This window comes from Maniola hyperantus, chromosome 17, assembly GCF_902806685.2.
Source record: "Maniola hyperantus chromosome 17, iAphHyp1.2, whole genome shotgun sequence".
NCBI lineage: Eukaryota > Metazoa > Arthropoda > Insecta > Lepidoptera > Nymphalidae > Maniola > Maniola hyperantus.
Window position 1 is genome coordinate 7620039 of NC_048552.1, and position 16752 is coordinate 7636790.

At 34.5% G+C, this 16752-nt stretch overlaps 1 protein-coding gene across 1 annotated transcript in view; it reads right to left on the reverse strand.

Moving 5' to 3' along the window:
* The window catches only part of AdamTS-B (ADAM metallopeptidase with thrombospondin type 1 motif B), a 101915-nt gene that overhangs the window by 59776 nt on the left and 25387 nt on the right, over nt 1–16752 (reverse strand). Inside the window, exon 2 of the mRNA XM_034977275.2 lies at nt 10378–10736. Within this exon, the coding sequence (XP_034833166.1) occupies nt 10378–10567 (190 nt within the window). The 5' untranslated portion in view covers nt 10568–10736. The remainder of the gene's footprint in view (nt 1–10377; nt 10737–16752) is intronic.

Genomic DNA, 16752 nt, shown 5'->3' on the forward strand with positions numbered 1-16752 from the left:
TTAATACGTATTTTATACAAGTAAGTACGGGTGTATATTATATATGTCTTATACTACTAAGGTACATATAGCGTGGGAAATATAATAGTAATATCACAGGCGCCATGTTTTATAGACGTGAACTGTACATATTTTAATTTGATGCACATATCAAATGTCCTAAATTTCATTGGTGATCATCACGTCATAAGCATGTATCCTAAGAAATGGTGCACGCCGTCAGCAAGACGGTAGGCACGAAGTTACTCGATACTCGGTGACTAGTGAGGCCACACAGGTTTCACCAGCTACTAGCATTTTTCCTACTTTATCTTTGTATAGCAACATGACATTGAGTAAATTAATGTTGAGAACCTCTTTCTATTTTAAAATCAATGCAAAAACGGCACTGTGCAGTTAAAATATTTGGAACTACAAACATCTTATATTTTGCTCATTCTCTGCATCTTTTCAAATTAAATTGTACGTCGCGTTGCCAAGAATGCGGATTCCATTTAATCTAATTTGTATCTTGGTAGTTTTTTGTGTTTAAATTTTAAATTGAACTAACTACTCGACCTATTGTTTCAAAAAAGCTTATCTTCTACTCATTAGACATTACTTATTACTTAAATACCTACTAGGTATTTATATCGTACAATTTATAAAAACCCACATATTATATGAGTTCCGCTTATTTATGAATCTATCTACGTACCATTTAAGAAGTATATGTCTCTGACATAAGTAAATGTGTCTGGTTTTAACGTGGTTTTAAACTCTAGCACGAATGAAAGTCAAAGTACGCGTAGCTAGGAGATATAGGTAAACTGTCAAATGTTACATACAGTAACATACACTTACTTTATACAGCTATAGTAAGATTGGTACATAGTTGATATTGATGAACGTGTGGGTATTATAGGTTTTTGTGGTTTTTTGCGTGGGCAGGCGAATGCTGACGAGCGTGTTGTGCTAGGGGCTTGGAAGCAATTATAGTCTGTGCTATTATCCTGGGTGCCCGCCCCTTACTGGACGACATGCTCGAGTCAACAGAGCGCCGACCTCTCTCAACGTTTTGCGTGGGTGGACATTATAAAGAAACATACGTAAAGGTTATCCCACATCCTATTAAACTTACTTGGAGTTCGGACAAAGATTTGTCACAATGCGTTACTTTCTTTCATTGTCTAAAGTTAAATATTAAGTCAAAAGTCGTAGTGCTCAAAATAATTTATCTTCTTTGTTGTACTTCTACTCCCTCCACTACATCTCACTGACAGGGGTCACTGGTAGAGATCTCTCATTTAGATCCCTATTCCTTACCACTTTTACTCTCTTTCCAATTGCTTCCCTGTCGATTTTTACTCTCTTTTTCTCTATATTGTTGTTTTCTCTTTTTCTTGTTATTGTGTTTTTGGTACAAATAAATAATTAAAAACAATATATGAACTAGGTACTAACTAGGTACTAGGATGACTTGTATGTACCTAGTACCTATTGTTTTGGAAGAATCAAAGTCAGATGTGTTTAATGTGGTTAAATGTAAAATGTTGTTTGCCGTTTTATCTATTTTAGGAACACAAAAGATATTAGACATTTCATGAATCCGGCTTTGTTTCGCTTCATTATTAAAATACATACATACCTACATAATTTGTAGACTATAATTAAGGAAGCATATGAATTTATTATCAACCGTTTTATAAAGACCTTTATGCGACGTGACGTTACATAAATCCGGCTTTGTTTCGAATTCATTAACACAACAATAATTATAATTATTATTATTCAGCGTTTGCATAATATCCTAATACCTACCTAAGGTAACTCTATAATATTTACAGGGGTACCCCATTTACAGGGGTTTTTCTTAGATTCAGCAAATTATTGTGGAACAAATCTCATTTAGATTTGAGAAGGGTCAGCTTTGACAATAAATTGGGTAGGATAGCTCAAACTTCTTATGTCAATACATAGATATCGCGTATACTTAAATACATAATTCTTCTACCCCGAACTTAATAGAAGAACGTACCTAACTCGTGTGCAGCATTATTTTACAATAAATTAATTCATAATAGGGACTATAAAGCATTTCTCAATCGAAAATAGAAAATTAAAGAAACTAATACGAGGTATAGGTATCTACGAGTGTATTATATTTTATAAAAAAATTATTAGGTGATTTATTTTTAGGTTTCCGTACCTCAAAAACAAAAAGGCCTTATAGGATCACTTAGTTGTCTGTCGGCCTGTCCTGTCTGTCAAGAAAAACTTATTCTAGGGTAGGTACTTCCCGTTCACAAGTAAAGGAAAAAAAATTCAAAATCGTAAATTTGTGGTTACATCACAAAAAATATTAAAACGTGTTCACGAACATAATAGTTTACTAAATCACATATGAATGGCATTATCCGTCATTAACTTGCAACGTTGCACATAAAAGTGTTAAAATATCTTGTGCGATGATACGGAACCCTTCGTATGCGAGTCTGATTAGCACTTGACCGGTTTTTATAGTTTTGTACCAAAAATATTATCATTAGTACCTAATCACTACATTAAAATAACAAAGTATATTTTACAGAGAAAAAGAAGTTACCAGGCGAGTAGACTCATAATATCATGTCAATTGATAAGAATCGTTACATCATACCTACTTAATCGGTGTAAGTAAACTTGGGTCTTATGCAAGCTGTGACAAGAACAAATGCTTAACTGCTTTTAAAGCAAAATGTAAAAGGCATTATCTATTTGTTTTAGTGCTATAAATAGATAGTAATCCATACTATACTTATCTACACCATCTAGTATTCTAAATGGGAAAGTGCGTCTGTTTGTCAGTCTGTTACATTTTCACGATCCATCCGCTTAACCAATTTTGATGAAAGCAGAGATAGCTTGCATCCCGGAGACGGATATTGGCTACTTTTATCCCAGAAAATCGAAGAGTTCTCGCGGAATTTTGAAGGAAATACTAAATTCACGCTACCAATCATCGAAGTGGTGGACATCAGCTAATAATATTTACCTATACGCTACTATGCTATTTCTGCAGTACCTATGTATTAGACTTTATTAATTTATGTACCTACTGATGTTTTTACTCATAATGTATTAAAAACATCAGCCATAAGGCAAGCAACATTCTCTAAATTTTACGTTTTTTTTTTTTCAAAAGCTCAATACAAGCCCAAAGAGGCAACGTATAAGGAAACATAAAATCCCTGAAAAATCAAAGAAATCGTCAAATAAGGAAATCAAGTTGTTTATCTATAAAAGAGATTAAATTTAATAAATGAGAATTATTTACTTCTTTTTATTTATTTATTTTTTACTTGTACCTACCAAAAACATTTACAGTAAAGGGAAAGTGGACAGGAAAGCACTATCTCTATGAGAGATCTCTACCAGTGACCCTTGGCAGTGCGATAGGTTGTAAAGGGTTGTAAGGGGAATAGGTACAAAAAGAAGAAAGAAATTATTTTTGCAACCGTGCAATAATGCACGCAATTTTGTTAAAATATTACACATATTATGATTTATATTCATAAGTCAACACACCTGAATCAATGAATGGTAAATCGATATATAAATATATATGTAAAAGGAAAAACTGACTGACCGACTGATCTATCAACGCACAGCAACGCACACAGTAGTTGCAGCGGGATGCACGAACAGATAGACAAACAGACGGACAAATATTAAAGAAAAACACTGGTTTGCGCTAAAATCTTCAAAATATATTTAACTAACTTCTTCCTGTGACTTTGTTTGAGTCCTTTTATAGCCTAAAGTAGGTACTCTCAGGGATAATATACCTAGATATATTATATCAGTGAAAGAATTTTCAGAATCGTATCATTAGTTCCGGGGATTAAACCCTACAAGCAGACTCACAAACTTTATATATCAGTATAGGTAGATGTAGGTGTACATAATAGGGTCTTGGACTGTAGTAATAAAATGAAGTGATTTTTTGTATAGCGGTAGTTTGTGGGGCTAAATTTTTTTTTTTTTTGCAATCATCAGCGATATATACAATATAATTTTACATAATAACAGACTGAAAATAAGGCCAAATAGGATTACAATTTTTTACAGATTACTTAAATAGATATTAAATATAAATTTATAACAGTACCTACGTTTGATAATATAAACAACCTTTACTACAATAATATAATAATATGAAAATATAAAAGTCAATTAACTAGTAAAAATACCTAGTAGGTGATTCACAACCTAAGTATGTGTGTGTATGTGTGAGTGTATGTGTGTCTGTGTGTGTGTGGGTGTGTGTTTGTGTGTGGGAGAGAGAGTATGCGTGAGTGCGTGCTTGTGGGTTATTGAAGAGATTAATTTAAAAAATCATGATTTTTATTCATTTTCAATAAGAACCCCACGCTGTATGGAAGGTGAATAATGACGTCACAATCTGAAAACACATTTTTTTTAAAATTTCACAATAAAATAGAGTAATATCTGCGGGAAAATATTTTTTTATGTTAAAAAATTGAAAAATATTTGTCGTTTACGCCATGCGACGTCATTAATCGCTTTCCGTACAGTGACGTTATTAATTAGTTATTTTAAAAATGAATAAAATTAATGATTTTTTAAATTATTCTCTTTAATAATGAATTCTAGCCCCATTAACTTCCGCTATACCAAAATCACGTCATTTTATTAAGTTCAAGACCCTATTCGTTCAGTTACAGTTTCCTATATTATAATAATAAATAAGTAGTGCCTCTACTGCCTACCTATAGATAAGGAATATTAAATTGTTATCTTCTCATGACAAACTGTGAGAGCTTGTACGTCACATTTCGCGTCACTAAGGTTTGCTCTTCTCCACTACTGATAAGATTCGCTTGGCCAACATTGATAAAGCCAGATAAGAGACACAGATCGTTATACTTTACACTCTTCACTGATAAATTTTGCTCATTATCACTTGCCTACTTGGATATAATATTGCATACTACATTGTACGAGCAGGTACTTATATTTGTCGTACCTCCTTACGTCGCACTTTTTTTTAACTTCTTTATTTATTTCAATACCAAAGAAAACTATATATCTACACTAATATTATAAAGAGGAAAACTTTGTTTGTTTGTTTGTTTGTTTGTTTGTTTGTTTGTTTGTTTGTTTGTTTGTTTGTTTGTTTGTACTGAATAGGCTCAAAAACTACTGGACCGATTTTAAAAATTCTTTCACCATTCGAAAGCTACATTATCCACGAGTAACATAGGCTATATTTTATTTTGGAAAAAAATAGGGTTCCGTAAGATATTTGGGTTTTTCGGACACAAGGTGTAAAAAATCAACCAGAAAAGTTACTTATTTTGCGTACGCTGCCTAAACTATAAAAGATAGAACCATAAAATGTTCTAATTAATTGTAGATCTTATAAATATCTACAAAAAAGTCCGCGACACACTATACCCATCTATGTCGAGTGAGGCACAGCAACCATTTTTTTATTTAAAAATCTTGAATTTTTTTTGGACTACATTTAAACGCGTTTATTTTACTCATGCTATTAATCCTTATCAAAATAAATGATTTCATCACTAATAACAGTTTATGGAGATAATATTTGGTCTTTGAATGATTAAAATTGGACGTTTGGTTTTGAAGTTATGGCGAAATTAAAATATTACGATTTCTGCTGCACGGCCCGTTGTCTACACTAATATTATAAAGAGGAAAACTTTGTTTGTTTGTTTGTTTGTTTGTACTGAATAGGCTCAAAAACTACTGGACCGATTTTAAAAATTCTTTCACCATTCGAAAGCTACATTATCCACGAGTAACATAGGCTATATTTTATTTTGGAAAAAAATAGGGTTCCGTAAGATATTTGGGTTTTTCGGACACAAGGTGTAAAAAATCAACCAGAAAAGTTACTTATTTTGCGTACGCTGCCTAAACTATAAAAGATAGAACCATAAAATGTTCTAATTAATTGTAGATCTTATAAATATCTACAAAAAAGTCCGCGACACACTATACCCATCTATGTCGAGTGAGGCACAGCAACCATTTTTTTATTTAAAAATCTTGAATTTTTTTTGGACTACATTTAAACGCGTTTATTTTACTCATGCTATTAATCCTTATCAAAATAAATGATTTCATCACTAAGAACAGTTTATGGAGATAATATTTGGTCTTTGAATGATTAAAATTGGACGTTTGGTTTTGAAGTTATGGCGAAATTAAAATATTACGATTTCTGCTGCACGGCCCGTTGTATTATATAAAGAGGTAATGTCGTTAAGTTTGTTTGTAGGGGGTAATCTTTAGAACTACTGAACCGATTTTAAAAATTCTTTCACCAGTAGAAAGCTACATTATTCCTGAGTGACATAGGCTATACGGGATCTTTAAAAACCTAAATCTACGCGGGCGAAGCCGCGGGGATCAGCTAGTATAGTATATACATACAGAAAAAACTTATCATTAAAAAATTTATATTTACAAAAAATATACGCCGTTCAAATGGTCATTTATGGGCATTGTGCCCAAAACACTGGCGCTATTACCTCGCTGAACGGCAAGGCTCAACCGTTGAGCGAAATAAGCACCAGCTCTTGGGTCACCAGACGCGTGGATCAGCGTTTGGGACACGACGACGTCGCACTTGAAATTATTTAACCTTTGAATGTGGCTTATTTTGTAGTGCATCAGCTGATCTAGTATGTGGTCACTTAGCACACCAAATAAATAATTTATTACAACGAAATAGATTGCTTCCGAATAGAAAATAAAGTAGTATAAAAAGAGTTTAAAAAAAGTTAGCCCTAGAACCCTGCACTAATGGATTCGTAATGATTAATTCTTGATAAATAATAATCTTTGTAATAATATTTTTGCATAGGTACATTGAAAAAATTCTCTTTATCACTACTACAAAGTGTGTTTGTTTGTTGTTTTGTCCTTCAATCAAGTCGCAACGGAGCAACGGATTTTCGTGATTTTTTGCATATACCTAGTTAAAGACCTCAGGAGTGACATCAAAGACTTCTCACGCGATTTTCAAAAACCTTAATTCACGCGGATGAAGTCGCGGGCATCATCTAGTCTATATATATAAAAGGAAAAGGTGACTGACTGACTGACTGACTGACTGACTGACTGACCTATCAACGCACAGCTCAAACTACTGGACGGATCACGCTGAAATTCGGCATGCAGATAGCTATTATAACGTAGGCGTCCGCTAAGAAAGGATTTTTCAAAACTAAAGCCCTAAAGGGGTAAAATAGGAGTTTGAAGTTTGTATGAAAGTCTGTCAGTTTTGAAGTGTCGATAAAGAAGTTTTGTTGTTAATATTTTTGCAATTAGCAGTATAACATATTTTATTAAGCTTATGTTAAAATCTCATAGTTAAAAATCAAACCTAAGTCGCGGGCATAAGCTAGTAATTTATATACCATTACGGTATTGAAAATTGATTGGATTGCATGAAACTACTCTTCTGAATGAAATTTTATTAGTCATTGTGATGTACGTAACGTTGTCACTAAAGCGAACAACACTTTATAGGTACGACGTTTGTAAATCCTCACTGTTCCAAAGATAATGAGCATAATATCTGGGTGTTCCGTTCCGTGTTACCAATATTAATTTCATTGTGCAAGTTCAACGACCAAGCAAGATACCCGTATGTTCGGCGTACATATTCTTGCATAATAGGTTTGTTTTGTAAAACATGCCAGCGAATGGTGTTTTATGGTGCTGTTTCATTATACTCATGCCTCATTTGTGCGTGCTTTCGGCTTGGCCTGCTCTGTGCTATCCATGGTCTATTTTTGACACGTTATTGGGTCTGAGAATAAACTATGTTGCTCTACTCACACTGCATGTGAACGATTACTTCGTAAGTTCAATTCTACTCAGTCATCGAGTGTTTATACAAAATGAATATTTTTTCTAACTATGCTTAGTAAAGTATTTATAGGCCATAAATGTAGAAATAAATTATTTCTAACGTCAGTGTAGCAATTGATTTGATCAACGTATTTGAGTCGGTTATAGTTTAGTAGTTATAGACTTTGGCCTCCTATCGGGGAGTTCGGGTTTAATCCTGGCACGCACTAACTTTTCTGAGCAATTAAAATATCACTTGTGTTAACGGTGAAGGGAAACATCGTGAGGAAATCTGCAAGCCTGAGAGTTTTTATAATGTTCTCAAAAGTGTGTGAAGTCTGACATTCCGCAGTTGGCCAGCGTGGTAGACTATGACCTAAACACTTCTCAACACTCTGTACAGTGTAGTGTGTGTTCCTATTGACTGAATAAAATCAAAAAATACTTCTACTTACGAAATTTTGTATGTTACTCGAGAATTCTGTCTGCAAAATTATAGGTCTCTATGGCAATTTGTTCAAACTCGTCTAAATTCCATACAATCTCATTATAAGTAGGTATCTTTTATTTTATTACATTAAAAAACTACTTAGTTATACTTATAAACTTTTTGTAAGGTACACGTTAACAGCTTAGGACTCACTTTGTCGCTACCCCTGTGGTTACATGATAGTTATCTATAAAATCCGGCGAAATGTGTAGAGGCCTTAAAGATTTTTCCACTCTCTGGATGCATCGGCCTTGATACTATATACACCTACCACATGTGACTTCCTATCTGGGAAACACGATACCAACCATGTTTCTCAAGGATACTTTCCCAGTCACTAGTTATTACTCTCAGTTTTGAAAAAATACTTATAGCCAAGCAAGTAAATGGAACTACATATTATGTCATCAATAAAAGAGTTCTTGATCTAGCGATCTAGAAACTATAAACAAATTTAAGTTTTTAAAAGAAGCGCTTTAAATTTTACATTCAAACCTAACAAAATTTACTACAGGGATAACTTGCTTACCGGATATTGACTAACTTATACGCTACTTTTGTCCATGAAAATCAAAGAGCTCCCACGAGATTTTCTAAAAACCTAAATCCACGAGGACGATTTCGCATGCATCTTCTATTTGGTAGCTTGCCTCCCAGACACGGATATATAGGCTACTTTTATCCCGAAAATCAAATAGTTCCCTCTTGGTTTTTAAAAACCTAAATCGACGCGGATAAAGTTGGGGGCATTATTTGGTCTCTTCATAACTCAGTTTAAAAATGCGTACAAAAATAAACACAACACTGTCCTAAATCAACAGACACGGGAGATATAATCCTTCAAAGGTAATCTCGGAACGTCCCCTGCGACTCGAATCCAATTATCAGCATTTCAAACTCGCGACAACCACAAAACAACTCACAAGATTAGTTTTACGAGTTCATAAATTTAACATTTAACTTTATCTTTTCATACGTCAATTTTAATTGCTTACGGTGTCTTAGTTTTTATATTTTATTCGTTTTTAGTGTTCCGTACCTCAAAAGGAAAAATGGAACCCTTATGGGATCACTTCATTGTCTGTCTGTTTGTCCGTCTGTCCGTCGTGTCTGTCAAGAAAACCTATAGAGTATACTTCCCGTTCATGAAATTTGGTAGGTGGGTAGGACTTATAGCACAAGTCAAGGAATAAATCCGAAAACCGTGAATTTGTGGTTACATCACAAAAAAATTAAAATGTGTTCATGAACTAATAATTAGTATTTTCAACTTTCAAAGTAAGATTACTATATACCAAGTGGGGTATCATATTATGAAAGGGCTTTACCTGTACATTCCGATACAGATTTTCTTTTATTTTTATGCATAGTGGTTTTTGATTTATCGTGCAAATGTCGAAAAATACGACTGTAATTCGGTGCGCGAGTCTGACTCGCACTTGGCCGGTTTTATTGATACGGAATCATTTAAAAAAATACGTTGGTAGTAGGTATATTTTGTTGCTGCAAGTATGCCAACAAAAATATCTATGCGAAAGATATTTGTAACGAAACCCGTCCAAGGTTTTCGTGTAACTAGTATTTAAATTGTACCTATATTGCTGTTAACTTTTTTTACAATAGAGTTGGACACTAAAACATTTTTGGGAGAAATTGAGAAATCGGTCAAGTGCGAGTCGGACTCGCACACGAAGTCTTCTGTACCATTTACAAGATATAACACTATGTACTTTTTACTTTGCATAGCGGCTATTTTGTAATTCGCCATATTTTTATTTTTGTTAAGTATATATAATAGAAATAGGTACACATTCTGTGAAAATTTCAACTCTCTATCTATGACGGTTCAAGAGGTACACCCCGCTGACTGACAGACGGACGGACAGGCGGATAGCGGAGGCTTGGTAATAGGGTCCAGTTGGCACCCTTCAGGTAGGTACCTACGGAACCCTCAAAATAAGAATAATTCTAAAAGGTAGAAATGTGTACGAATGACATAGAAGAAGAAAATCACTTACCGGTATGTACAAGGTTTCTTATGCTACTCTGGACTTCTTCCTTTAAATCACCAGCTAACTCCACTCTTGGCATATTTGCTGGTAGATATTTCGCAGTGCACCGTACGACCATTATTTGAAATAGTAGGAGTTTAAACATCGAACACTGCATATCCATTTTTCGGTTTCCTCGGCAGCCACTAGCACGCATGTTTTGTACCAATGCTGCCTCAATTCCCTGTTTCTCGCTATGGAATCTTCATACTACCAAATTTTGGCTCTTGTATTTAAAAAGACAATCGTCTTAATATTATTTATGTTTATAATTGGATATTGATATAAACTGTCCTCTGTTGCGGTGCACTTTCATTATAATTTACCTGGAAATAACACAAATTAATTTTAATCACAATGCATTCACAAAATGCGACTAGCTCACTCGAATCATCTAAAATTAACGCACCGTGCAATATAAAATAGCTTTATTCATTCAAGTTTTTCTTCACATTTGCATGAAAAATAAAAATAATATCTTAAATTGAGTCAGTGCCCCGACTAGTTTTATGTCTAGATATTAATTAATTCAGCAATAAAAATTATTACATTTATTCGTATTATTTAAAGATGAAGCATTAGCGCATAAAAACTAATATTTTAGTAATTGTTTTTATGTAAATCAGTTATTAAAAACTGTATCATGGAAAAAGATATCCGACATGACAAGTTAACCGACCGCTGACTCAAGGTGCTATCTCTCAAATGATAGCATGTTATGTTACATAATTTTCATTATGAGGTTGATAGTTTTATCTCTATATTACTTTACTCTATGGTTTTATCTCCAACCTCACCCGTATATTTACGCTTACTTATAATCTCAGAAAACAAGACAAGGCAATCCCGTAAGAAGTAACATTATAAATTAACCTATAGGTAATTGACCCAATTCAATGAAGACAAAAATGCAAATGGCGTAAATCGTGTTAAAAAAGGCACGAAGAAGACAAAACTTAATAAATCACTCGCATCAATATGACATTAATTACATCTACTTAAAAAATTTCGGGAGCTCTCTTTTATATCTAAAGATGGTAAAGATTTCCATATAGTCGACAGCCAAAATGGGATTGATTGACAGACATGCAAGTTTTACCATAAACAAATGTTTACAGAAGTCGTCTTACATGGGTAAAGGTCAGTTGTTTTTATTTTATCATACAAATTGCGATTCCAACTACATAGTATAGTAATAATACATAACTAGTAATAATATAGGCCGTTACATATTTACGAAATTCTGAAAAAAGCAATAAGCACCTATCGGTAAAATATTAAGTATTATTATGGTATGATGCGGCGGCGGCGCGCGCCGGCGCGGCGCGGCGTCATGAATTTACAGCCATGAGAAAGATATCTCAACGGTTTAAAAATTTCCGAGACCGTGTTCTAGGAATAAAATTAAAAAGTCATGAAAGGACCAAAGGTAGAATCCACGTGCCGTGCCGTGCGATAAGGCAGGCGCCAGGCAACGTGACTTCGTAATATCACTTTGTTTTTGTTTATTTTTCTGTGGAGCCACAAGGAGCGCACGCTTGGAGGGCGCCAGACAGATAGTTATAAATTTAGAGATATGGATATCTCTGTAATTACCTTTATGAATAGTCACGCCGAATTATTGTTGTCATAGATAATTATGTGCTTCATTATTATTTTAAGAAATCACTTTGACTTTAGACCCTGTAGTTTGCAACATTTTTTAAATCATATTTTATTCAAAAAACAGTTCTTCAAAAATAATTCAGAAATATACTTAGCACGACTTATTTTAGTCTCGATAATTACGATGCCGCGGCAGTTAATAACCGAGTAAAGCATTAAGCAGGGTATAATTTGCTTCAAATGCTAGCTTACTTATTCTTAGACCGAATGCGATTTGTTCGTGTAATTGCGAACTAACCTACATACGTTAAAGTACATTCATAAAACGTACATTTACATTTAAAGAGCAAGAAAGTGAAATTTTAACATTAACGGAGACACAACTGCCATCTTTCAAGTTTCCTCACATTCCTCATTTCATTATCACCAACGACACCAACCTATCAAGTGTAGATTACAGAATACTAACGTAGCTGCTTACAGTGGCCCCACCGCAGTTGTTTGACAGCTACAATGCACCATCGCAATCATCTCTGATTTGTTAATGCTTGCTCACTATTGGCTACAATGCACTGTTGCAACAAATTCTTGTTACAACACACACTTGTTGGCACAAATTCAGCCAATCAGAACAATTGAGATTGTAATAATGATTGATGCAGGTTTTAGACAATCGCCCTACAGATATGCACTGTGCAGGTGACGTTGACTTTGACTACTTAGCAATAAACATTGATTATAATATTTTACTAGATAATGCCGGGGACTTCATCCGCATGGATTTAGGGTTTTTTAAAAATCCCTTTGGAACTCTTTAATTTTCCGGGATAAGAAGTAGACTACGTCATTCCCCGGGATGTAAGCTAACCCAGTACATTTCATTTCATTTTCATTTTTATCAAAATTGGTTCAATTGTGAGGCCATGAAAAGCTAGCACACATACAGACACACTTTCGCTTATACTGAATATTAGGATGGACGTATGGTAAATACTATGTATTAAATTAAACAAACGTTATAATCTACTGCACACTTATCTAAGCATCAATTTTAGATCTTTAAATATGGTTACGGTTTGCCACTAGTACCAACAACAGCGGGCACGTTCATTAAAATAATATACTCGTAATATCGGTTTTAGCAGACCTATTTTTTTAGCGCACTTGAGCAAATATTTGCTTCAATAACACTGCAAGAGAATTCAATGATATTATACGAAATCATGAGATCAATGTTAGTATAATATAACGTAGGTAGGAATACTAAATAATATCTGTCCCGGCTGTAGGTACTCACGAACTACGCACGCTACGGGCTACGGCCCGCGGCACGTGCGTCCCGCAGTCAAAACCGCGGCGCGTGCGCGAACGGACTCCCCTGAAAAAGGACCCCGTATGGGTTCGAAACTAGTCGGGCTAACGTCGACTACACACGTGAGTACAGCCGGGACAGATATTATTTAGAATGGAAATCACTCACGGTAGTTTAAATGCTAAAATAGGTAGGAATATATGTAACGAGGAAAATTATAGAAAAAAACCAGCGATAAAATTCCCACATGAACCTACTTATATAAATGTATTAACTGTTATCGCTAGAGTGCGCAAACCAGTTAGTTTAGATCACACTCAACCGTGGTTAAGATCAGCTAAAGTAGATACGAATAATTGTTTCGGTGATCTGCAGTCTAACGACCAAGGATTCATTATAGACCGAGCCTAAGCGAGCTGGGGACATACGCAGTGAGGCTCAAGTCGAGTAGTTGAAGCTAAACAAAAGGGACTTTAAAGCGGGTCTTCTCGCGAAGTCTATTAAAATCTGATATCTTAGGGGCTCCACTAAAAGTCAATCAATCATCATCATCAACATGGTATGGTTATCATCCTTATCACCATTATCATCAGACATCAGTCATCACCCTCACTCGTAATCATTATCACCATCATTATTATCATTGTGTTCCCCATCGCGATTTAACTGTTAAAGTTCTGAAAATCACAACTTTACTACTACTATTTTCTAAAAACCCCACACTTTTACGTGTCGTACTAATACTAACTAATATCAGCATTAGGTACAGCGTTAATCTATATAAAATAGATATACATACTAGCATTTCCGCAATATTTTTTTCATTATCAAAGTTAATCACTTAGATGAGACTTATACTTACTTTTTTAACGTTTGATTATTTTAACGCCAAATAATGTTAACATTACCTTAGGCACCTACTCTATTTGATCAATTTAATCTTTACAACTTTCTGATTTCTTGGTATCACGTAGTACCATGTTATCAAAAACAAACATTATAAATTGTATGTACAACGCCTAATCTTACTGCTGACCCCATTTGTGTCTAGACTAAAAATAATGACGTACGACCTAGACTCAAACTCTTCCTACCAATCTTCGTTAAACAGAGATAAAGACGATTAAAGAGTACGCAAGCTTTCATTATGGTCATAAAATTAGAGAATTACCTACGTATAGCTACTTCTAAAATCTTTTTTAGGGTTCCGTACCTTAAAAGGAAAAAGGAACCCTTATAGGATCACTTCGTTGTCTGTCTCGGTGTCTGTCTGTCAAGAAAATTTTAGGGTACTTCCCGTTAACCTAGAATCATAAAATTTGGCTGGTAGGTAGCTCTGATAGCTCACGTAAAGGGCAAAATCCGAAACCAGAAATTTGTGGTTACATCATTAAAAAAAAAGCGGCCAAGTGCGAATCAGATTTGCGCACTGAGGGTTCCGTAGTACAATCGTATTTTATCGACATTTTGCACGATAAATCAAAAACTACTTACTAGATCTCGTTCAAACCAATTTTCGGTGGAAGTTGCATGGTAATGTACATCATATATTTTTTTAGTTTTATCATTCTGTTATTTTAGAAGTTACAGGGGGGGGGGGGGGGGGGGCAAAACACATTTTACAATTTGGAAGTGTCTCTCGCGCAAACTATTCGGTTTAGAAAAACCCCAAAATTTATTGTTTTTTTCTATTTTTGTGTAAAAATCTTAATGCGGTTCACAGAATACATCTACTTGCCAAGTTTCAACAGTATATAACTCTAATAGTTTCGGAAAAAAGTGGCTGTGACATACGGACGGACAGACAGACAAACATGACGAATCTATAAGGGTTCCGTTTTTTGCCAATCGACTACGGAACCCTAAAAATGTGTTCCTAATAATTAGTATTTTTAACTTTCAAAGTAAGATTACTATACCAAGTGGTATATCAGTGGTAAGTGGATTATCATATTATGAAAGGGCATGTACCTGTACAAACTCAATTCACTAAAACAGATTTTTATTTATTTTTATGCGTAATAGTTTTTGATTTATCGTGCAAAATGTCGAAAATACGACTGTAGTACTGAACCTTCGGTGCGCAAATCTGACTCGCACTTGGCTGGGTTTTTTTTAATTTTTATTATTATTTCTTTACTTTTATCATGAAGATATCGCCTTTGACATAACGAAGTACAAACAGTGAAACAAAAATATCGAACATATAGCAAGCTCGCTAGACCCGTAGACGCACAACACCAAAAACACGAAATGCCAAAAACCTTGAAACTTGTTGGTGTTGAAACGATACGCAGGTTGCTAAATTTACACGACATGCCAAATCACGTAATGTCAAAGGGCATAATCATAGACTGATTATATTACTTCTCAATGGGCATAATAATATGCGCGAAATTGCAAATCGCTGTGATAGTTTATGGCTTCAAATTATTAAGAATTTTAAAATTTGAGATGTCTTATATTTAAGGACACCTTTGCTTAAATTACGTGGGTTTAGTATTTTCAAACATCTCAATTTTTGCAATATTTACATTTTTGGTGATAATATGTTTGTATTTTTAATATTATAAAACGCGCTAAGCATGAATGAATGATTTATCAGTTATCTGTATATTTAAAATTAAAAGTCCTTGCTGACTTATACATCCAATGTTGGGAGAACCAAAAGCTTAATTTGCTATAACCAGATGAAACAGGTCGAATCTGTATGGTGCAACATGCAGCATGCGACATGCACCGCCCACACTCCCACTGCTAAACATGCAGGAAAAAGCAGCCACCAGGCCAGCAATACGCACCACCACCACGCAACACCCACTCAAATCCCAAAACTTTGCAAAGTCTTTGCAATAATTGTGGAATTTTTAAGAATTGCCGGTAAAATCCGGCAAAGGGGAGTAAAATAGGGGATGACAGTTTATAAGGGATACTTTTAATTATTGCTAACTTGAAAATTTTGGAAGGTTGGCTCTTTTTAATGGGTAAGTACTTAGTATCAACTAAAAAAAGATTTTGAGAAAATTTAAGGGGGTGAAATGGGGTTGAAAGGTTATATGAAAGTCCTATGTTTTGAAGTTAGAGATATGAAAATCGGCGTTTAGATATTCAGGGTTCCGTGTCTTAAGGTGAGACTGAGTGAGTAGATAAGTGAGGCCTTTTGCAGCTTAAAAATTTCCGATCTCATGAGAAACCAGAAAATTTAGCCGGACAAAGTCGCGGGCAACTGCTAGAAAAAAATAAAAATAAGTAAGGTTAAAATAAAAGCTATACATAAACTTTAAATAAATAAACAAGCAAAACATAAAATAATAGTAATGATAACAATGTCAACATAATAAAAGTCCAAATCATTTATGGTAAAAAAAGCCGCCCAAGTGCGAGTCATGCTCGCGCAACGAGGGTTCCGTACTATAGTCGTATTT